At 41.4% G+C, this 24,368-nt stretch overlaps 1 protein-coding gene across 4 annotated transcripts in view; it reads left to right on the top strand.

Moving 5' to 3' along the window:
• Nucleotides 1–9,046: 9,046 nt before the first annotated feature.
• Nucleotides 9,047–24,368, top strand: part of ergic2 (ERGIC and golgi 2) — an 80,316-nt gene continuing 64,994 nt past the window's right edge. For 2 of the 4 annotated variants that reach the window (XM_041216136.1, XM_041216137.1), the window contains exons 1-4: nt 9,054–9,203; nt 19,155–19,309; nt 19,409–19,517; nt 20,381–20,427. In XM_041216136.1, coding sequence (XP_041072070.1) covers nt 19,204–19,309; nt 19,409–19,517; nt 20,381–20,427 — 262 coding nt within the window. In that variant the 5' untranslated portion in view covers nt 9,054–9,203; nt 19,155–19,203. Of the gene's footprint in view, nt 9,204–19,154; nt 19,310–19,408; nt 19,518–20,380; nt 20,428–24,368 lie in introns of all 4 variants that reach the window. The other 2 variants (XM_041216134.1, XM_041216135.1) reach the window with 2 other exon arrangements.

Below are 24,368 nucleotides of genomic sequence, written 5' to 3'. Positions count from 1 at the left end.
AAACAAAGTCATTAAACATAACAGCAATATACTGAAGCCAAAAACATGTCATAATGACTAGTGATTGCTCAACATGAATGATAATATCAAAAATGCTTCCTCAGTGCTTCAATTAGTTCATAAGCAAACAACTGAGTCTTACAATCAAGAATAGTAAAAAGAAAAAAAACTACAAATGATGTCAATCTGAAATAAAAATAGGAAATGATAGCAATAGTAAACAAAGATCATAATTGATGACTGGCTACTCACCCAAATGCCTGTAATCTCTTCTTTCTCTTTATAGGTGTTGACTGATCTAACATGTATATTAGGCATTTTCTGTTTTTATTTCAATCTAGGAATACTCCAGGTTCGATTCCTGATCTATGTTGAGTTATTTAATTTCCAAAACGGGTAGTGGTGGAGTCACTACAATTGCATCAGCGCAGCCGGTCCAGCAGTGGGAGTAAAATAGACCTGCTATCTGATCAATTAGGTGAAATACTGAAGGTCATCCTTGGAAGAGCTGTGAACTTGTGAAAAGTTGCGAGTAGAGATGGAGAAACGTTTACTAACTGTAAAAGTAACATCGGGGATAGATACCATTATGTCAGGTGAAAACTAAATACTGTATTTAAAATAATCCTCCAAAAAAGGGCACATTTTTTGAAGGAACAATCCAAAGCAACCTTCCAAAGTTTTAAAGGCACCTACCATTAATAATCATGTCATTATGTGTGTTCTGCCCAAGGTTAGGTCCTTTTCTCAGTATCTGCTGATGCTTCACCCTGAACCATTTTCTTGGCAGTTTTTGTCAGTGGTGGTTTGCCATTGCCTTCCACTCTCAGGGACAAGGAGGTAGGTCCAAAATCTACCTCAGCCAGAACGGGAACTGAACCCACTCTGTTAGTGTTATTCTGAACCATACGCTAGCCATCCAAGATAACCAGCCCTCCACCATTAATGATAGAGCTTGGGGAAATATGTCTGCCATTAGGCTTGTAATACCACATTGTAGCCACAGAAGGGCATAAAAGCAATATTATTTGTCAGTTAAATGAAAACTAAGTTGGTGTTTACTGTCAGTTTTGTTTAATGTATTTATTTTTAAGCAATGTAGCAATATCAAAAAAGCAATGAAGTACAATAACAACAAAACAAATTGTAATCTTGAAATAGTTTACAGAAAGGAGGATGCTATGAAGTGAAGCACACACACAAACACACACAATTATACATATCACAGTGTAATTGCAATTACAGGTACAGTGTCTCACACTATCCAAAAACAGGCTGAAAACCAGACATTTTCTTCAGGTGCCATGCATGGATTTATGTTATTATTAGATGAGTAAAATAACTTAACGGTTTGATGGGCTAAGTGCTGCAATGGTGCTGACTAGTTACCGGCTTCGTGTGCTCATCTTTTCCTGTGCTCCAAGTGACCCTTGGCCCAACCCGACCCAGCCGAATTGCCTAAACTGCCCAACCTGAAAACAGGCAAGATCCAAAATCCAGCATGGACTCAGTCCCGAGGTTATTGGTTTTGAGACACTGTACTTGTAGTACCTAAGTAGAACAAACCATAGAAACACATGAAACACTTGACATGTTCACATTTGTACATGAGTAAAAAAGAAACACAAAGCAGAAGAAATTGGATAAAAGGAAGTAAATTATTGTCAAAAAATACAATGATTTAGCATTAGTAACTTTTCATCTGGACTAATTTCAAAGTTATTGTTTTGGGGATTTGAATGTTTGGATTTTTCCTTAATAAACGATGTGCTGTTATGGAATCTTTGTTATCCACACTTCAGTTTCTTACCTACCTGAAAAGTTGCCAGTTTTTTTTGTGATACCATGCATTGGGAAGCTGTTATTCTCATTGAGAACCGGTTATTGTCAAAGTTTCTTTGTCAACTCCAAAGCCGAAGAAAGATTGAATTCAATTTTTGTTGTGTTATACTTTTCTTTGTGCCTGTACTCAGGAAAGTCCTCAAAGGGAAACAAATATTTTTATTCTGAAACCTTAACTAAATTACATTTCAGGACTTGTAATATTTATGTCAAAACTGAACGCAGGTAAGTAAGAGAAGCTGTGACCTTAAAACTTTTAAAATAGACACACTAAAAATAAAACAGACGACCTAAAGTACCCTGGATTTCTACAAAATTAAGAAAAGCAAATTGCAGGGAAATACTTCTCAATAAGGAATCTAAACAGTAATTTTGATGACAGATTTTACTGTTTTTATCTCCTGCCAAGTATAAGTCCCATTCTGAAATCTCTCCAATGTCAAACTTTTCATGGATCTTCTATGGAAAAATTTTACAGCAAAATCTTCAAATTTTTAATTCTGTAGCGGCTGATTTCAGGTTGTATCTTTGTAGTATGCAAGGACATTAGGATGACAATATAACTCAAGGTAGCACGAGAATTGGCATTGTAAGCAGTGTCGATGAAGCATAACTTTATCAAGAAATATTAATATATTAAGTGAATGGACAAGGCTGAGGCAAATGAATTTCAATGTAGGCAAATGTGAGGTCATCCATTTTGGACCAAAAAAGTTAGGACAAGGTATTTTCTAAATGATGAAATGGTAGAAACAGTACAGGTCCAAAGAGACTTTGGGGTTCAGGTGGATAGATCATTAAAATGTCAAGAGTAAGACAAATGGAATTCTGACCTTTATAGTTAGAGGAATAGGATACAAGGAAATAGAAGTCATGCTTCAGCTTCATGGAGAGCTCTGGTTAGACCACACCTAGGGTACTGTGAACAGTTCTGAGCACCACAACTTAGGAATGATATATTGGTTTTGGAGGGAGTGTAGCGTGAATGATACCTGGACTCCAAGAATTAAATTCGAGGGAGAGGTTACACAAACTAGGGTTGTATACCCTGGAATTTAGATGGTTAAGGGGTAATTTGATTGAAGTTTTTGAGATATTAAGGGGAAGAGAAGGATAGATAGAGAGAAACTATTCTCACTGATTGGAAAGTATCACTGAAAAAAGACATTTTGTCGAAGCTTTTCATCTTGCACTCATCAGGACAATCGCAAGAATACCAATGTCAGGGGAAACAATAACATTTTCCGTATGAGAAGACTGTGCTGATTGGTTGGTAAGTGGACTCTGATTGGTAGATGTGTTGCCATGGAGAATACATCAGTTAATGGTGACTGACAGTTAACTGTCAAGCATTGTTTGAAATTGAAACCAGGTAGCTTGTCTCTGACTGGTCAAGGTATTGCCCTGAGGAATGAACCAGCGAATGGCTATCACTTATTTTTGTTTAGCTGAAACAAGTGCAATCAAGTTCTGTCTGCAAAGAGAATGGGCCCGGTGTATTAATTTTTTTATTCATTCATGGGATATGGGTGTTGTTGGCTAAGGCAGTATTTATCGTCCTTCCCTAATTGCCCTTGAGAAGGTGGTGGAGCTGCTGTCTTCAACTGTTCCAGTCCATGTGGTGTAGGTACACCCACAGTGTTGTTAGGGAGGGAGTTCCTGGATTTTGACCCAGCAACCGTGAAGGAACAGCAATCCATTTCCAAGTCAGGATGGTGAGAGGCTTGGAGGGGAACTTCCAGGTTGTGGTATTCCCATGTGTCTGCTGCCCTTGTCCTTTTAGATGGTAGTGGTCATGGATTTTGGAAGATGCGTCTAAGGAGCTTTGGTGAGTTCCTGCAGTGCATCTTGTAGGTGGTACACGCTGCTGCTACTGTGCATTGGTGGTGGAGGGGGTGAATGCTTGTGGATGGGGTGCCTATTAAGCAGGCTGCTTTGTCCTGGATGGTATTAAGCATCTTCAGTGTTGTTGGAGGTGCACTCATCCAGGCAAGTGGAGAGTATTCCATCACACTTCTGACTCGTGCCTTGTAGATGGTGGATAGGCTTTGGGGAGTCAGGAGGCTAGGATTCCTAGCCTTTGACCTGCTCTTGTAGTCACAGTATTTAACTGGATAATCCAGTTCAATTTCTGGTCAATGGTAACCCCCAGGATGTTGATAGTGGGGGATTCAACGATGGTAATGCCATTGAATGTCAAAGGGAGATGGCTCGATTCTCTCTTGCTGGACATGGTCATTGACTGGCACTTGTGTGGCGCAAATGTTACTTGTCAGCCGAAGCCTGGATTTGGACATGGACTGCTTTAGTATCTGAGGAATCGTGAATATTGCTGAACATTGTGCAACCATCAGCAAACATCCCCACTTCTGACCTTATGATGGGAGCAAGGATATTGATGAAGCAACTGAAGATGGTCGGGCCGAGGACACTACCCTGAGGAACTCCAGCAGTAATGTCCTGGAACTGAGATGATTGACCTCCAGCAACCACAACCATCTTCCTTTGTGCTAGGTACAACTCCAGCAAGCGAAGAGTTTTCCCCATGATTCCCATTGACTCCAGTTTTGATAGGTCTCCTTGATGCCACACTCAGTCAAATATTGCTTTGATGTCAAGGGCAGTCACTCTCACCTTCCCTCTGGAGTTCAGCTCTATTATCCACATTTGAACCAAAGCTGAAATGAGGTGAGGAGCGTCAGTGAGCAGGTTATTGCTAAGCAAGTGTTGCTTGATAGCACTGTTGATGACTTCCATCACTTTACTATCGAGAATAGACTGAAAGGGCCGTAATTGCCTGGGTTGGATTTGTCCTGCTTTTTATGTACAGGACATGCCTAGGCAATTTTCCACATAGCCGGGTAGCTGCCAGTGTTGTAGCTGTACTGGAACAGATTGGCTAGGGGTGCGGCAAGTTCTGGAGCACAAGTCTTCAGTACTATTGCTGGAATACTGTTATAGCCCACAGCCTTTGCAGCATCCAGTCCTTCAGCCATTTCTTAATATCACGTGCAATGAATCGAATTGGCTGAAGACCTGCATCTGTGATGCTGGGGACGCCCAGAGGAGTCCGAGATGGATCATCCACTCAGCACTTCTGGTGAAGATTGTTGCAAATGTTTTGGCCTTATCTTTTGCACTGATGTCTTGGGCTCCCCCCTGGGGAAATTTGTGGAACCTCCTCCTCCAATGAGTTGTTTAATTGTCCACCACCATTCACGACTGGATGTGGCAGGATGGCAGAGCTTGGATCTGATCTTTTGCTTGTGGGATTAACTTTGCCCTGTCGATCGCTTGCTTCTTATGCAGTTTGGCACGCAAGTAGTCCTGCGTTATAGCTTCACCAGGTTGACACCTCATTTTTAGGTATGTCCAGTGTTGCCCCAAACCTGGGTTGATCCCCTGGCTTGGTGGTAATGATAGAGTAGGGGTTATGCTGGGCCATGAGGTGAGTACAATTCCGCTGCTGCTGATGGCCCACAGCGCCTCATGTGTTTTGAGCTGCTATATGTGTTTGAAAGCTATCCCATTTAGCACGGTGGTAGTTCCACACAACACGATGGAGGGTATCGCCAACGTGAAGATGGCGCTTCATCTCCTCAAGGACTGTGCGATGGTCACTCCTACCGATACTGTCACGGACAAGTGCATTTGCGGCAGGCAGGTTGGTGAGGCTGAGGTCAACTATGCCTTTCCCTCTTTTTGGTTCCCTTACCACCCGCTGCAGACCCAGTCTAGCAGCTACGTCCTTTGGGACCCAAGCAGCTCAGTCTGTACTGGTGCTACCGAGCTACTCTTGGTGACGGACATTGAAGTCTCCCACCCAGAGTATGTTCTGCACCCTTGCCATCCTCAGTGCTTCCTCCAAGTGGCGTTTAACATGGAAAAGTACTGATTCATCAGCTGCCGGGGGGGGGACGGGGGGGGGGGGGGGGACGGACGGGACGGGACGGGACGGTACATGGTAATCAGCAAGATGTTTCCTTCCCCATGTTTGACCTGATGCCATAAGACTTCATGGGGTCGATGTTGAGGGCTCCCAGGGCAATTCCCTCCCGACTGTATACCATTGTGCCGCCACCTTTACTGCGTCTGTCCTGCTGATGGGATGGTGATGGTGGTGTCAGGGATTTTCTTTAAGGTATGATTCAGTGAGTATGACTATGTCATGCTGTTGCTTGACTAGTCTGTGAGACAGCTCTCCCAATCTTGGCACTAGCCCCCAGATGTTAATAAGGAGGACTTTGCAGGGTCAATATGCTGAATCCATCTGGTTTCATTCCTTAGAGACTTTGTAATGGTTTGATACAACTGAGTGGCTTGCCATTTCAGAGGGCAGTTAAGAGTCAATCACATTGCTGTGGGTCTGGAGTCACATGTAGGCCAGACCAAGTAAGGATGGCAAATTTCCTTTTCCTAAAGGACATTAGTTTTTACAACAATTGACAATGGTTTCATGGTCATCATTCGGCTTTTTAATTCCAGATTATTTTTTTTATTGGATTTAAATTTCACCATCTGTGAGGTGGGATTCGAACCCGGGTCTCCAGACCATTACTGTGGGTCTCTGGATTATTAGTCCAAAGACAATATATGTAGCTTCCAGTACACACAAAAGCACCACACTGCAAGCCCGACTGACAATCTTAAATTGGTTGTCAATGTAATTTTTAGCACGCTGAGGATTATTTACCAAATGTCCAATTGTTGGACACTGTGTTTTGAGTTTTGCAAGCACATCTAATGTTGGACACTGTGTTTTGAGTTTTGCAAGCACAGGCTGGTTGGATACGCTCTGGACCTTGCTTGTTGCAAACAATGGAAGTGACATGTTGTTCGATACAGTCCTCTAGCCTTTGGGACGTACGGCCTACATACCTAGCTTCGCACTGATACTGAAATACATTGGTATTCTTGCAACAAGAAAAAAGCTTCGACAAAAAGTATTTTTCGCAATACTCAAGTTCTGCACTACCAAATAACTATTTGATTGGAAAGTCTAGAACTGGGTGCACGAGACAGGCCTTTCTGGAGTGAAATAAGGGCCAGAATATTGCACTCATCGGGAGGGCACGACCCAAACTAGCGTAAAATGATGCGTGATGATGTTGGGCGAATGTCCAGACATCAATCCGCGCTCGGGCGATATTTTGGTCAGCAGGCGCACGCAGGAGTTGGCAGTTCGCCTGCTGACATTTAACAGGCCTATTAAGGCCATTAAAGATCTAAAGATTGAATTACATTTTTCGCTGCCTGTTCAACTTTATGGTTCGTGGGCAGACGAAAAGGCCAAGCAGCCTTTGGATTTTCTGTGAAACCTCATCCACGGGCAGGATAAGGTTTTGATCCATCGTTTAAAAAAAATTTTTAAATTTCAAACTAATTTCTAACATGTCCCCTCATGTGACAGAGTCACATGAGGGGATATGTTTTTAACATTTTTAAATTCTTTCCTTTTTATTTTCATAAATTTTCATCTCCCTGAGGCAGCTTTTCCTGCGTGCATGAGTAAACTTCCATGCTTGTCCCTCCTCCCACCAACACAGGCAGCGCTGATTGCTGCAGCACGTGGATCAGGCTGGGTGAGCCTTAATAGGCCCACCAGTGTGAAATCACAGTAGCGGCCCAATCACGGGCAGCGGTCAGCTTCCCAACCACTCCCCTTCGCCCCCGCCCTATGAGGGCAAAATCCTGGCCAAGGAAATATCTATACATACAAAGGGTGGTAGAATTCTGGAACTCTCTTCTGCAAATAATGCCAGATCAATTGTTAAATTTAAAAGGCGATTGATAGATTCTTGTTAACCAAAGGTAGGAATATGGGGCAAGGGCAGGTATATACAGTTGGGTTGCAGATCACAATGATCTCACTGAATGGTGAAACAGGCTCAAGGGGCTAAATGGTCTACCACTGTACCTACATTCTACATTACTTTGAGATCCAAGCCATTACAATGCTGTAGAAGTAAGTAGAACAACAGAGTTTTTTAAAGAAATAAAAGTTACTGGCCTGGGTTTTGCACCGAACAAAATAATGGTGTTCACCGTTATCATGGAGTGAATTGGACAGGAACCTCCAGAGTATACACATGCACAGTTAAAATCCATAAGTTGAGGTCCAAGTTACACTGTTCTTCCACAGAATGTGCTATAGTTGTACCTTGCTGATACATTCAACATTGAAATTTGTGTAAGTGCATGAAGTTGCAGCGCTTACCTATTCGTTGCCCACTATACAATGCAGAAGAAGTTAGCGCTGGCAAATTCAATTTTAAATCATTTTTCGTGGCATGACAAGTCATAAATACTCATTAACAACATCTCTGGAAGTGAAAATTTAATTTTAAGGGTGCGGAGTCTCATTCCTTCAGAAGTTAATTATGATTGGATTTTTAAAAAACTTTTTCTGTCGATCTCTTTCATATCTCTCTCTCAATCCCATTTTACATTCCCAATCTTTCCTTTGTGTATATGATTTAAATCTTTTTATACATCCTGGTTTAGTCTCAGTAAAGATCCATAAATCTGATTGTCTGTTTCTTTCTCTGCTCTCACACATCACAGATTCCCTGTTGAGGGTGCCGCGCTGGATCGGATCCCTAATGACAGAAGTCTCTGCTTAAAATGCTGTACACTGTCGGGGTACTGGCAGTCAGTTTGCTGTACAGAAATTGGCTGCCATGTTATAATAGTGACTACACTTCAAAAAGTACTTCATTGGCTGTCAAACACTTTGGTACATCCTGTGATCGTGATTGCTATATAATTGCAAATATAACTTTGTTAACCTGTTCCTTCCATTCTAACCATAAAATCTGGGCTATTTGCTTAAAAGTTACAAAGTCAGGAGCCTGGCCGTGCCAATAGATTAATGACCATTTCCAGGTTTCATATCCCATTGCTTTTCCATCACTAAGAGCACCAGCTCTCATGGTGGAGTCCAGCTCCACAACATATCACCAGTCTTTGTCTCTGCTTATCCGCTGCTGAAACCCGCTCTTTAACACCTCCCTCTTTGACCAAGCACCTACCCTAATGTCTCCTTGTTTTTGGCTCAGTGTCAGTTTGATTACGATGCTGTGCAGGGGGATATTTTCACTCCCTGTCCAAAGTCCAGTTGTCCCCAGCTCCTATGGAAACAGGAATGCTTCAGGCCGGAAGTCGCCTTCCCGGAAGCAGCAGCTATGGGAGGGGAGGGGTCGGAGGTGAAAGGTCAGGAGGTGATCGCGCTCCCTGAATCTGTTCAGCGAGTCTGGAGATTGAGGAATCGGGGATGCTATACATGGCGCCCACTGATAGGCTCTGCCTGTGAGAGAGAGAGAGAAGGGACGGCAGCTGTGGGCACGGACCTAGCGGTACAGGTAGCAGCGACTGTTTTATCCACACTTACTGCGGGGTTTATGAACCCTTCCAGCCCCTGCCCCAGCCCCACTGGTCACTGGCACTCACTCGCCCCAGGACTCTTGCAAGTGTCTCCATCACCCGGAGTGAACGGTGATGCTTAATAAAATCTCACCTGGTGTGAGGATATTTCAAATCTGGGGGTGGAGGAAGAGGTCAGAGCAAGCCAACCATATGTTTAAATTAAGATAAAAACAAAAATATGTTTAAATTACTTGCAATTGCCCTTGTTAGTTTTATTCATATACATTTCCCTGGTGCTAATGAGTCGTGACAGTGCTTTCGTTTTCATGTGGGGTCTTTGCTCACCCAGTTTGAGCGCCCATTTCGTACGTTTGCTGAAACCAAAGTATGAACACTCAGTCATTTTCCCCTAGATTTTCTTCATAAACGTTTTGGTTCCCTCCGGGCAAAAAAATGGGAAGGCTTAGTGAATGTCGAGGTCACGGTGTCATCAGGCTCTTTATATATTTGCTCGATTTTAGTATACGTTGAACTTGAAAATAGTTCCTGAAACTGCCCCCACACACATTTGAGTGTTAAAATGTGATGTCCCGCTTTTCTTCAATCGTAACTCTCACTCCTAATATTTTCCTCATTCATCTTTTGAGAGTTAGTCCAAGTTAATATTTGAACAGTTGGGAGGGGGGATTGCCGATTTGTCACAATCTTATTACAGTTCCTGTTTTCGTGTCTATTATTGGTCTCTTAAAATTGCAGGCGGCCCTCACAAGCAATATAGAATCTAGTCTTGTCTCTTAAGTTCTCTTTTTGAAGCCTTTTTCCACCTTCTTATTTTTCACTAAATATGAACATTGTGGACAGATGTGCTTTTTGCTCCCCTGATGACTTAATGAGTAAATGCAATTATTGGTACAGAACCATTCAGACCAGAGAGTTCAAAGTATAAGGGATTTGGTATTAAAAAAGAATGTTCAAACATGTATTTGCTTTATGATATAACAATTACTGGCAATGTCAATATGCATAGAATTTGTAGTAAATTTCAATTGTTTTATACTCTATAAGGTGTGTATTTATGTAGTGGCTTTAACATAGTAATATGCCCTCAAGACATGTCACAGGGTTGTTATCATACAAAATTTAACAACAAACATCATAAGGAGATATGAGGGCAGATGCTTGGTCAGAGGTAGGTTTAAAGAAGCATATTGAGGGAAGAGAGGCAGAGAGTTTTAGGGAGGGAATTTCCAGAGAGTAGGGCCTTGGGAGCTGCCAATTATGGAGTGGTTAAAATCAGGGATGCTCAAGAGGCCAGAATTGCAGGAGTGCAGACATTTGAGTGCTGGAGGAGATTAGAGATGGGGAGAGACAAAGCCATGGAGAGATTTGAAAACAAGGATGAGAATTAAAAAATTGAGCCTTTGCTTACTTGGGAGCCAACTTAAGTTAACAAGCACGGGGTTGATGGTTGGACAGAGCTTATTGTGCGTTTGATTGCGGGCAGTAGAGTTTTTTAATGACCTCCGGCTTACACAAAGTAAAATGGGGTTGCTGACCAGACATGCATTAAAATAGTCAAGTCCAGGGGTAACAAAAGCACAAATGAGGGATTCAATAGCAGCTGAACTGCGGGAGAGAGGAGTCAGATGATAAGTAGGTGAAAATGGGAGGGGTCTTAGTGATGGGGCAAATATGTGGTCAGTAACTCATCTTGGGGTCAAGTATGATACCAAGGTTGAGAATAGCCTGATCCAGACTTGGACTGATGCCAGGGAGAAGAGTGGAGTTGGTGGTTAAGGAACAGAGTTTGTGGCAGGAACTGAAATGTGGTTACTGCAGGCAATGGCTTTGCAATGTTTAGTTGGAGGAATGTCAGACCAGCAGTCTGACAATATGGAGGCAGTGGAGAGGTTGAGAGAATTGAAGAGGTAAAGCTAGGTGTCATTGGCAGAAGTGTGGAAATTAAAGTTGTGCATCATGTTACCTAGGGACAGTATATAGATGAGAAATAGAGGGGGCCAAAGATAGATCCTTGGCGCACACCAGAGATAACTTTTAGGAGTGGGAAGAGAAGCCATTGCACATGCATTTAAATGAATAGGCTAAAAAAAATTAGAGGGCTCATTGGTCATCACTCCAAAGCTGGGTATTTGTCAAGGCCATGATGTCAATTCAGTCAGCCACAAGGAACTCGTATACGGCAAGGGCCTTGTTCACAAGTGAACAGACGTTCTGGAGGGAGGTGCAGAGATGGGTGGTGAGAGCTGGTCCACTAGCAGGGTCCACAGAGTCAACACTAGGAAGAGATAGGAAGAATGTGGGCAGGATTAACCTCCAGCATGTGTGGTGGGTGGGAAGATCAGTAAGAGAGTAGGATGGGGCAGTCAGGGCTCCTGTTCGTAAGGAGGCAGTGACTAGGAGTATTGAAAGGCTGGGGTAGGGATTTAGAAAGCAGAGTCCCCGAAAGGGGAGAAATGAAAGGAGGCACCATGACAGGTGAAAGGAGTCTTGGAATGGTAAATTTAAAAAGTAAAAAGAAATGGAATAGAAGTGCTAGGCTCAGATCTGGGATGGCAGCCAAAATGTGCACATGAAAGCACAAGGTAAAAACTCAGGTTACTTATTTCTTGGTAACATAGCAATTATTAGGATATACATATTCTGGTAGTAAACAGGAAATAGAGAGGAGACAATAGGAGAGAGGCCAGAGTTCATGCCTTGGTAGATAAAGCTGATGTTGGTTAGGTGGAATCATCATGGAGCATTGACTAACTTTCATCCAAGTTAGGAGACAGATGTGGAGATTGAACAAAGCCCAGGAGCTGTTTGAAAGGTAGAGCATTAGATGAGGTACTGATTGAGGCATTTCCATGTGAATCAAGATCCAAGAGGTGTGCAGACCTCCATTGCCGGACAAGAATTCTGGACTCCATTATTAAAGAGCTAATAATCAGGTAATTAGAAAACCATTCCATTAGGCAGAGTCAGCATGGTATTATGAAAGAGAAGTTGTAACTAGTAGGGGAACCAAGGGATGCATACTTGGATGTTCAAAAAACATTCAGTAAGGTGCCACACAAAAGGTTGTTGCACAAGATAAGGGCTCATGGGGTTGGGGGTAATATAATAGCCTGAATAGAAGATTGGTTAAATAATCGGTCATTTTCAGGTTGGCAGGCTGTTACTAGTGGAGTACCGCAAGGATCAGTGCTGGAGACTCAGCTATTTACAACGCACATTAGTGACTTAGATGAAGAGAATGAATGTAAAGTTGTCAAGTTTGCTGATAATACAAAGCTAAGTGAGAAAGTAATATGTGAGGAGGACACAAGAAGCCTTCAAAGGGATATAGACATATTAAGTAAGTGGGCAAGGAGGCAGCAGATGTAGTATAATGTGGGGAAACATGAGGTTATTCACTTTGTTATGAAGAATAGAAAAAACAATAGTTTTTAAATGGTAAGAAAGTATTAAATGTTGGCATATAGAGGGATTTGCGTATCCTTGTACACAAAACACAAAGTTAATGTGTAGGTCTTGCTTCAATTGTACATGGCTTTAGTGAGCTCACACCTGGAGCACTGTGTATAGTTTTGGTTTCCATACCTAAGGAGAGATACACTTGCCTTAGAGGCAGTGAAATGAAGGTCCACCAGTTTGATTCCTGGATTGAGTGTGTTATCCCATGAGGAGAGAGTGAGCAGAATCAGCACGTGCTTTCTGGAATTTAGAAGAATGAGAGATGATATCTTGAAATGTGTAAAATTCTAAGAGGGTTTGACAGGGTAGGTGTGAAGAAGCTGATTCCCTGGCTGGAGATTCTAGAGCTGGGGAGAATAGTCTGATAAAAGTTTGACTATATAGAGAGCGAGATGAGGAGGAATTCTTCATTCGGAAGGTTACGATTTTTATAGAATTTACTATGCCAGAGGACTGTAGATGCTCCATCATTGTGCATATTCAAGGCTGAGATGGATAGATTTTTGGACTTTGAGTTTATCCAGGGATATGGGAACCCTGGGGCTGAGAAAATTCTGCGAGCAGCTGTCAGAGAGGTAAATAACAAGCACCGTTCCTTCTCCGCTGACTATCCCAAATAAATCTGAGGACAAAATATTTATGCACAATATTGGCTGAAGATTATTTTCAGAATTCTGAACAGGAAATAATACAACCTGAGTGTCCTGAGTCTGAAAATGAAGTCAAGAAAGCAAATATAAACTGAATTTATAATCAAAATATGATCTAAATTAAATGTCGACTTGGTGGCAGCGTTTTATCTCAAGCCAAGGATTTAAGCACATAACCAAGTTAGAGTTTAGATAAGTTAGAGTTTAGACATCCTCTGATCAAGTATCTGATTCAGCATGGCACGCACTATGGGGGTTCTGTGATGTCTGAGCAGGAAAAGCAAAAGCATGGCTCTTCAACCAATCATAATGAAGAATCCTTGCTAAATCCTGCCAAGTCTGAACCAGATTTAGATCATGTACAGAAAGTGAAGTAAGGTTGAGAAATACAGATGGAATTAAGAAGGAAATGAAAGAGAGAAAGAAAACGTTTTTAAAAAAATACTTTTTTAAACTCCAATGCTAATTTCTGAAGGAAGAGATTCCACACTTATAAAATTATTTTTTAGGACTAGAGAGGGTTTTTTGTAGTAATTGTCACTAGTCCCATCGTTTTAAAAATTCATTTGCATGTGAATGCACCATCCCTAACTTTTTCTAGTGTTTTAAGTGAGTTATTAGTGGACAAGTGCAAATATTACAAGTCCACGTCATTACAATGATTTCAATGCTGAGCCTATTGGCGAGAACTGTTATACTGCTCCTCTACATAGTATGTTGTATCTCTGACAGAAACTTCAGATTTTCTTGTAAATGCCGATGGCAGAAGCTGCTGTTAGATTTTTTCCATGGTATTGGTGAACTGCTATACTATGCAAGTTTGGGCATTGTGTAATATTTATCCTTCTAAAACTGTATATCAGTTGAACAGTACCACTGAAAACCTGCAATCAATTGTACTTTTAATGTATCTCTTAAGTCATTGCTTGCAGGTTGTCAATGAGGTTGTACACTTTTTTTTTGTAGACCCAAGTGTCAATGCATCACTGGGAGAGTGAAGTGAAGGTGGGAATGAGGGAACAAACATGTGTAAATTGCCTGGAGTTCATTAACAATTAGGAGACTTGGGGAGTGAGCAGCAGTGACAGTCAAGACTGCTGGTAGGAAGCTAACATTTAGGAGGCTTGGAACAGATTGAACTCCATGGCAGAGTGACAGATGGAGGACCACTTTCAGCCCTGAAGCAAGTTTCACTAGAGAAAGGGGATTGAGAGAGAAATTAGCAGTAGATGAGAACTTGATGGTAGGAACTAAGGAACTGCCATGGTTGTAAAAGGGATTTTTTCCCCCTCATATCTGAAGCATTGTTTAAGAATTTTTGATACTAATGAGAAATAGTACAAGCACTGAACCAATCAGAAATCACACTACAAATACCAATTAAACTGTTGAAATTTTGAGTCAATTGGAGAACTGATAGTGTAACTACAGGTCCAAACATGTATTAAGTAGGTTTCATGTCGAATTCTTATTGGTAGATTGAATGCCACTCCATTCAAAGCTATCCAACACATTCCACTGCCACTTGGTGTTAGATTTCTTTTTCACTTTAATCACATAACTTGACTAAGTATAAATTAACCTTGCTTTAAGGAATTCAATTTGATGTTGTAGGTAGTGAATTATCACACTGGTAGGAAGTGTTGTTCTGAAATTGGGATAAACCAGGATTGTGCAACATGTGAATTCTTTTTACGTAGTCATGTTACCACTGCTGATTCCTTGCATCTTTTGCAGTTTGAACATTTGTGTTGGTGCTCCATTTCTCGAGTGGCTTTTTTTTTAATGTATGAGGTTCACAGTTTGTTGTTCTATGCATCCAATTTGTTAACTCATGCATATATCCAGCCCCACTGCTCCCCCCACAACCCAGCCCAGTTCCTCCAGCTTTGAAGCTACTCCAAACTACCATTACTTAACTAGTTGAATATTAAAGCAGGCTGCTTAAAGCTATTAATAGATGCAAACATGAAGTTAAATGTGGGAAATAATTCCCACAAATATCCCTTGTACTATTCTTCTGTAAAATGTTTTACATAGCTATTGTTTATGTTGTTGGTGATGCCAATATTTACTTTGGTGATATCCATGAAATTTCTCCAAATGCATAGCTTTCCCATCCAAGTTGCAAATAAATTGATTACATCTGTAAAGGAACATGTGCTGAGGTTTACCTGAGATCCTGCTTCAACTTTGAACCTCAATTGAATGGAAAGGTGGTGCAGGAATAAATAGCTGAAACTAACCAAAGCTCGGTTGAAAAGTGAGAGCTTGAATTTGATCAGAGCTATCTGCTTCTAATGTTAATTGGTATTTATATTTTACCATAATTAGTTGACCTTCTGTTATTTTGCCACTAAACCAAAAAAATTGACCTTTTTATCCTCTTACTTTTCCCCTATGCAGTTCTTTCTCTGTGTCTGTCATGTTTCAATCTATTTTGTTTCTGATTTTTTTTCCTTGATCTCTGACTCCACATAGGCAACTAAGGTTTTAGTATCAGTGTGAATTGAACCTACTTGGCACAAGTGATTCAGTTGTAGTGTAAATGTAGCTTCTGATTCTTGCTATGCTTATTGAGTAAGTTTGGTGTTATATTTGTTTCTATAAACTACTGTAAAACATGTTCCTTTACAGATGTAATCAATTTATTTGTGTTATATTTGATGACGTGTAGGTTATCCCATATTATGAGAAGCAGTATATACTGGACAGTGTGATGATGAGCTACCTTTGTCGAAGGAAAGAGGAGACAATGACCACAATGGGAAGGAAAGCAATGAATAGTTCTGGGGAGGTGGGACAACACACATTTTGGGAGCTTTTGTAAAACATGGGCCTTGATTTTCAGCCCCAGCCAGCAATGGAGGTGGGCAGGTGCTAAAACTAGCAATGCTTGCCTCCATTCTGGTTTCCCAGCTCCATTCCATCCCTGGGTCACTTTCCTGGGGAGGGGTACCTGCAACAGAGGGAGGCTGGAGTTTTCCAATTCCTGGTGGAGATAGGAGCTAGTTTAACTCGAAACGTCAACTCTTTTCTTCTCCGCCGATGCTGCCAGACCTGCTGAGTTTTTCCAGGTAATTCTGTTTTTGTTTAGGAGCTAGTTTAGCTGCCTCGTGGTGGCCTTCTGGCAGCAGACCAGGGGGTACAGCATTCCAGGCAGGCTTGGAAGACTTTCCTCCCTGCCCAGGTGCAACAGCAACAGCAGGTTACTCTGAAGGTGGGTTCTCCACCGCCCCCCCTCCACAAACTTTCAACGTGCAAGGTCTCTGGCTCCAATCTCAGCATCTTAAAGGTAGCAGGCCCATTCCATGGTCATTAATTTTCCGTTCTGAGGAAAGTTGCATTGAATGACTGTTTCCTATAAACTGTGGGCTTCTGACTCCTCATTGGAGCGGGATGGACGGGTTCAGAAGCCCCTAGGGAAAATCCAAATCCCAATAGATGACATGATCAGGGTGCAGAGCAAAGGGAACAGTTGATAGGCAATGGGGGAGAGGAATAGTACACGAGAGTGAAAGTGAACACTCTGGAAGGTTTTCAGGAATGTTTAAGCCTATATTTCAGGATGGGTCCCTGGAATAGAGGACCGCAAGTGGCAGAAAAGGAAGTGGAATTTCAGGATAGAACGGACCGATAGATGGCAACTCTGGGAGTACAGCACAGATAACCTGGAGTAGCAAGGTTCAGGATGGAACCCAGGAGCAGCCTCGAGTAGCAAGGTTCAGGGTGTCAGGATGGAATCCAGGAGCAGCCTGGAGTAGCAAGGTTCAGGGTGTCAGGATGGAACCTAGGAGCAGCCTAGAGTAGCAAGGTTCAGGGTGTCAGGATGGAACCCAGGAGCAAAGTATAGAAAATGTAGTTGAGGACCAGGAGTAGTCAAAAGAATGGAGTAGTGTAAACTGGAAGGATATGAGAGTCAGAACAGAACAAGCAGTGGAATGGAGTCGAAAGCTAGATAGGTTGGGGGAATGGAGAGTAAAACTCCAAGGCTTCAGACTAGGTTGCTGTAAGGAGCACAGGGCCAGGCACAGACTGGAGCAAAGAGCCAGGAGTGGCCATAGGAAAAGAAACAGCAATATCTGCAACTTTGGGCTACTATTTGGAACAAGAATATATAAACTGAGGAGAAAATAAAATTTGTATGTAAATTTAATTAACAAATATAGTTAGATGAGCTCCCTGCTGAAACTGGAGGCACAGGGAAGGAGGAGGATGGGATGGAGTCTGGTGACTTTGAAGTGAAAGATTTGGGGTGGGGAAATTTCTCAATAATTGAGCCTTGGGATATCAAACCAAGAATAGGCCATACGTACATTGCGTCTTAAAGGAATATAGAATGCAGTAGAGGGAAGTATGAGTAACTAATGGTTTTATTTAGAATCATTGGTTTAATTGTTCATTGCTATGTTGTGGAGGAATTTTGCCTATGAGATTCGCTGTGTAGTGCCAAGTAGTGCCAACTGTGAGCAGCTCTTGTTACCTGGGTTAACACATTTGTTTTCTGTTGTTAGAATTTTTGTAAAATACACTCTAAACATCAAAACCTGTCTTTACAGATGCTGACTGATTGGTTATGTAATTCCAGCAATTTTTGTTTCAGATTTTAATTTAAAAAAAGTAGATTTCTGTTTTATTATGCAAATATTAATTGCAGTTGGAGGAAAATTGTCTCTTGATCCAAATATCATTGCCATAGCACATTGTATCATGCTCGTGGTCACAATAGGCTTTAGCTTATTGCCTAAAATTAATGTTTTTAAATCATACTTGTGCATTTAAGCCTTAGAATTTAAAATATAAACATTTTCACCCATTTTGAGGCGGCAGTAACCTGTGCCTTTTGATGTTAATGAGTAAAACCAATAGATGAGTGATATTTAGTATAAAGCAATGACCCAGACTTTGCAATCAGTGGGGAAGCATCAGCAATCGCCGCTGACCTCAAAAAATAAAAGCTTTGCACAAAAAATCTAGTGATCTCTATGACATGAGTCCTCTTTCATATTGTTGTTTGATTCTGGCGCCGGGTCAAGGGGTTTCCAGGCATACAGCAGCAGTGATCTCATCAAGCATGGTAAGCAACCAATTACATTGAAGTACTCTCATAGACAGCCAACCAGGCAATAAAATTCACTGATTGTCCATCACTTTTTATAAATTTTACAGAGAGCAAAGTACATGATTGGGGCACACACATGAGATTAAGGTAGCAGCTGAAAAAGCTTAAAACTTAAATTATTTTTAAAATGTGTACTTTTTTATCATGGAGAAATTTGATATTCCACAAATTGAAAATTTGTTTTTCAGGGCAGTGAGGCTCTTCAGTAGTAATTATGAACTTAGTACGCCATTAAAAACCTAGTTACACCTCATTCAACTATATGTAACTTTTTCAGGGTTTTTGCATCGAGGCTATAATACTGTAAAAGGAAAATTCTCATCAGTTCAGTGATTTCTACTTGAATGCAGTCTGGGCAGACTTCAATAGTGCACTCTCCAGGGAAGTGTAGAATCACTGACAACAGCTTCTGGATTTCTGTGTTTAACTGCACACATGCAGGCACCAGAAGTTGCTGTCAGTTTCAAAGAAGTAACGACGCGAAAGCTAATAGTTTCACCATCATTACTATTGTAAAATCCGGGCCAATGCATCATGCAGTTCACAACTCTATTCAATATATAAATTAAAAGCACAATGCAGTGTCCCTGTGTGTAGAGCTTAAAACAGAAGTTTATTGTACTGCATTAGATAACATTTACAATATTATTCCTTTATTTTCAACATTGCATTAATGGAATTTAACATGTTTGCAGATTCAATTTATGAAGCTGAAAGTGAAGGCTCCTGAATGTATATTTGAAGATGAGGCGATTAAATAAGAAGAAAGCACTGAATTTAGTGAAGGAGCTTGACGCCTTCCCAAAGATTCCTGAAAGTTATATTGAAACTTCCACAAGTGGCGGAACGGGTACTTCAAATTTTGCTTCCTAGCTAGTGTTCATTAAATTTAAAATAGTTTTATTTTATTTGTTAACATGCATTAACTGTGAAAATTATTTCTTTACAGTTTCCATAATTGCCTTTACCACCATAGCTCTATTGTCCATTATGGAATTTTTTGTGTATTGTGACACATGGATGAAATATGATTATGAAGTAGACAAAGATTTTGCCAGGTAATTATTTGATTTGTTTATTTTTCAGAGCTCTAATGTGTCCTCTTCCCACAATAACTGTGTATTCAGAAGTGTTCAGTGACTCCACAGGATGCAGATCTGGAATTAGTCAATTTTCTGTGGCACCATTTAATGCCACAGTATTGGGGAGTGTAAGTTTTAAGTGACCACACAGCTGATTCGAGGTGGGAATTGACCAGCAGATCAACTGAAATTGCAAAACACTAGTATTGCTGCTTTTGGTTTTTCTTATTAAGAAGTAACCAGCCTTTGGAAAGTCAGTTCCCATTAAGAGTGACTATATGATTGCCTTTAAAGCTTTCAGCCCTGTTGTAGTGTAGCAGCAAGCTACAATGCCTTGAACATTCTGCTGGCCCTGAAAGAGTGAAGCTGGGGTTTGGAGAGTTTTGGTGGTACCCAGACAAAGCCCAAAATGAGCAGGGAGGAGTGAAGACTTTGAAGTTGGATGGCTGACATCATGGAGGATTTGGACAGAGCTGATACATGGAATCAACCATTTTTTAAATAAGCTTCTAGGCAGACTAAGAGACTGAATGTGAAATTGATGTTTATAATGCTGGTCCCTGTTTTTCGTTCTGAGATATTGTCTTTGCTGACTTTATGACCAATTTAATTTGATATGGCTAACTTTGGTTAATCAGCATTCCCGGAAGTAAATGGCAATCATACATCGTTCCCTTCTTACAAGTACAAAATTATTACTATTTATTGGTGGCTCTTCTGTGGCGTTGCTCAGGTAATGGGGTTCTTTAAGAAGAAAGCTGCAGAAGGGTTATTTGATTTTTGAAGATGATGACAATTTTATTGGTGCAATAATTCTAAATGCTTCTTTTATCTTGCAGCAAACTGCGAATCAATTTAGATATTACAGTTTCAATGAAATGTCATTGTAAGTACTTACTATTGTCAATATTTTCACAACTTGCGTTCATTGGTGTAATTCTAATTAATTATCTTAAATAAGTTGTGAATGCAAAATAGCTTGTATGATGGCAACACTACAGTTGTATTCTGATTTTTTTTAAATGTCTGACATTGGAGCATTCGCCATTACAACCTGTTGGTCTTGTGTATGGGTCTGTACTTGTATAAGCGGCATACTCCAGAAAATTCGAGTAATGCTCTGTGGAGTACTGGATTAATGGAGAAGAAAAGCAAAATATAGAAACATTTTAACTGCAGTAATCATTAAATTATATTGATCTGTCCCAGTTGCCTGCAGCAAGCAGTGCAGGTTACGTTTTTAGCTGTGTTACAAATTGCACAGTCTTGCTTTCCACTCACACACCACTAAATGGGGAAAAGCATAACTCAGTGCATGTTCATAGAAAACCATGCATGAAATTCTGCTGAATGGCCTCAAGTGTCAAAGCAAAATCAAGTAATAGGATAAAGTTTTGCTCATTAGAAATTTAAAGAAAGTACAGTGCTTTCAGTGTTGCTTAAAATTTGAAAGCTAGGTGTAATTCCAATTTCAGCACTACAGGGTCCAGTTTCTGTGGTTTTCTAATAGATGTCTCATAGTGTAATGGTTTCATATTCACCCAGAAAAGCGATATTTGTGCACCGATAGTAACTTGCATATTTCACTGATTTTATAGATTGGAGGTCTAACTGTTAAACAGATTAAAATAATTTATATAAATTTACCATCTGTATGTCATAGGTGGGTTTTATTTTCTTATGTATGGGCAATGATGTAGTGGATTGAAGCTTAAACTCGTGCCTTGGAGCTGTAAAATACCAGAATGTGCAAAGTGAGAGCCATGATATATGCAGTCCTGTAAGGTAGAGAATTCCAGGATGCTGACCCAAGGATGATGAAGGAATGCTAATGTATGCCAAATAAAGTATGATTTGGAGATGGTATTGTTCCCAATGCTGCCTGCTGCCATTGTTGTTCTTGGTGGTAGAGCTTGTGGGTTTGGGAGCTGCTGTTGAAGAGTCCCTGAACAATGCATCTTGTAGTTGGTGCTTTCTGCTGTAAGGAAGAATGAAAAGGCATGTAATTTAAGAAAATTTGAAAGGTGGGTGTGATTCCAAAAGTCATGCTTGAAGTACTAAATGAGTACTTTGCATCAGTGTTTACTAAGAAAGAGAACTTTGCCAAACCACGGTAAATAGGAAGGTTGTTAGGATACTGGATGTGATAGAAATAAAGTTAAATGCCAGAAAGCTGGCAGCACTGAAAGTAGATAAGTCACTTGGTTCAGTGGTGTTGCATCCTTGATTGCTGAAGGAAGTAAGGTTAGAATTTGTAGGGATGCTGGCCACAATCTTTCATTCTTCCTGAAATACGGGGGTGATGCCTAGAGAATGCCTCGGGATGGCTAAACCTGGCAATTATACGTCAGTCAGTTTAACATTGGTGGTGGGGAAGCCTTTGGAAACAAGAATTCAACAAAAGTTAACTGCCATTCGATCTGCATTGACTTATAGGGGAGAGCCTACACAGATAAGTCAAAGGGAAATCTTATTTAAAAACTCAATCAAGTTAGTCAAATGAGGTAACAGAGAGGTTGGATGAGACAATACAGTTGATGTGTGTATGGATTTCCAAAAGGCATTTAATAAAGTACCACTTTTTAGGCTTGTTGGGAAAATTGAAATCCATGCATTATAGGGCAATAGCAGCATTGGTACAAAATAGGCTGCTGCTGCTTCTCTGACTAGAGACAAGTCCAACCTACAGTGCTGTGACCACCTCCGTGAGTAGGGCAAGGAGGGAGGTCCCAATCCACTCCAACCAGAACAGGGATCAAACCTCATGCTGTTAGCACCAATCCGATCCACACCAGCCATCCAGTCAACTGCCTCCCTCCACCCAAGAGGACTGGGTTGCCATGGCAACATGCTTTTTTACATCTATGTTGTAGTCCAGAGCTATGAATAGTTATGGTAGAGGCTCTTTCCATTATATAGCTGATCAGGAATCTCTCCTGCTCTACCACATGCCATTGACATATGTTGAAGGATTTTTAGGTTGGTACTTAACCTTTTTGGCCACATTATGAGCTCACTTCCCTTGGCCATCAGTCCTGGGGTGGGACTTGAACCCAGAGCTTCTGGCTCAGAGGCAGGGACATTACCCACTGTGCCACAAGATCTCCTCCACAAAATTAGCCAAAGGATAGTAAACAGAATTTTGGGGAATGTCTCTTTCAGACTAGAGGGAGGAATACAGTGATGTTACCCAGGGTTCAATAATAAGTTTGTTGCACTTTTTAATGTACATTAATGATCACCGGCACCATCCTGTGCCCGAGTCATTTTGAGGAAGGCTGGATTGAGGGTGGATTGGCTATCCACTTGCAAATGGTGGAAAGTTAGTTAAGGTAATTAGCCGGCCAATTAAGGTTATTGATCAGAGGCTGACTGGACCTGCAGGTGCCCTGCAGCATCGGCTGCACGGTAGCTGACTGGAGGCAGCCTCCCAGGCCGGGGTGGGGGGGAGAACAGGACTCCAGGAAGACTGAGGTTTGACTCTCCCCTGCCTAACCACAGCTGCAGTTGCCAGGCCACCATTGTGGAGGATGAATGCCGAGTTTCCATAACTTTTACATGCTAAAAGGGCATCTCCTATTGGCTGTCCAGTTTCAAGAGTCCACCCATCACCTTTAAATGGACGACGAGCATGCCATTAATTAGCCCATACAGGCAAAATCCATGTCAGGTACCTGCTCCCAACACCCTGCGGGGTCAGGACCCACGTTTAATCCTGATTTTGGGATCCTGAACCAAAATGTAAAATCCTACTCCATAGCTCAATAATTTTCCAAAAATGAACTCTAGACCTTTTAACAATGTACAAACAAAGCTGCAGTGTTCAGGACATCAAGTACATTAAAATATTATGCTCCATTATAACTATTTATAATTAAAGCAGGAACTTAGTTCAGAAATCACATGGCATCTGGTCAAACACAGTGAAGGAAACCTGCTGATGACCATTTACTGCTGCCCACCCCCCCAAACCTCCCCAGCTGATAAAATCAGTGCTCCTCTATATTGAACACCAGTCGTAACTACTGAGGATGGCAAGGGCACAGAATGTACTCTGTCGGGGATTTCTATCACCAAGAGTGGCTTGGTAGCACCACTACTGACCGAGCTAGCCAAGCCCTAAAAGACTGGGTCCGCAACAGGTGGTGAAGGAACCAACAAGAGGGAAAAAATATTTTTGACCTTGTCCTCATCAATCTACTTATCACAGATGTATCTGTCCATGACAGTATTGATAGGAGTTACCACTGCACAGTCCTTGCAGAGACTAAATCCTGCCTTCATGTTGAAAATACCCAGTATCGTGTTGTGTGGCACCACTACCATTCTATATGGGATAGATTTCAAACAGACCCCACAACTCAAAACTGGGCATCCGTGAGGTGCTGTGGGCATTAGCAGCAGCAGCAGAATTGTATTCATGGCCCAGTATATACCCGCTCTACCAGTACCATCAAGCTGGGGATCAACCCTGGTTCAACGAAGAGTACAAGAGGGCTTGCCAGGAGCAGCACCAGGCATACCTAAAAATGAGGTGTTAACCTGGTGAAGCCATAACACAGGACTATTTGCATGCCAAAGAATGGAAGCAGCATGGATTGGCAGATAAATAATCCTAGAACCAACAGATTACATCTAAGCTCTGAAGTCCTGCCACATCCAGTCGTGAATGGTGGTGAACAATTAAACAACTAACAGGAGGAGGAGGCTCCACAAATATCCCCGCCCTCAGTGATGGGGGAAAACCAGCACATCAATGTAAAAGGTAAGGCTGAAGAATTTGCAACCATCTTTAGGCAGAAGTGCTGAGTGGATGATCCATCTTGG

The sequence above is a fragment of the Carcharodon carcharias genome, chromosome 21 (assembly GCF_017639515.1).
Source record: "Carcharodon carcharias isolate sCarCar2 chromosome 21, sCarCar2.pri, whole genome shotgun sequence".
In the NCBI taxonomy this organism is placed as follows: Eukaryota; Metazoa; Chordata; class Chondrichthyes; order Lamniformes; family Lamnidae; genus Carcharodon; species Carcharodon carcharias.
Note: the sequence above shows the minus strand (reverse complement) of the source record. Positions and strands in the feature narration are given on the sequence as shown.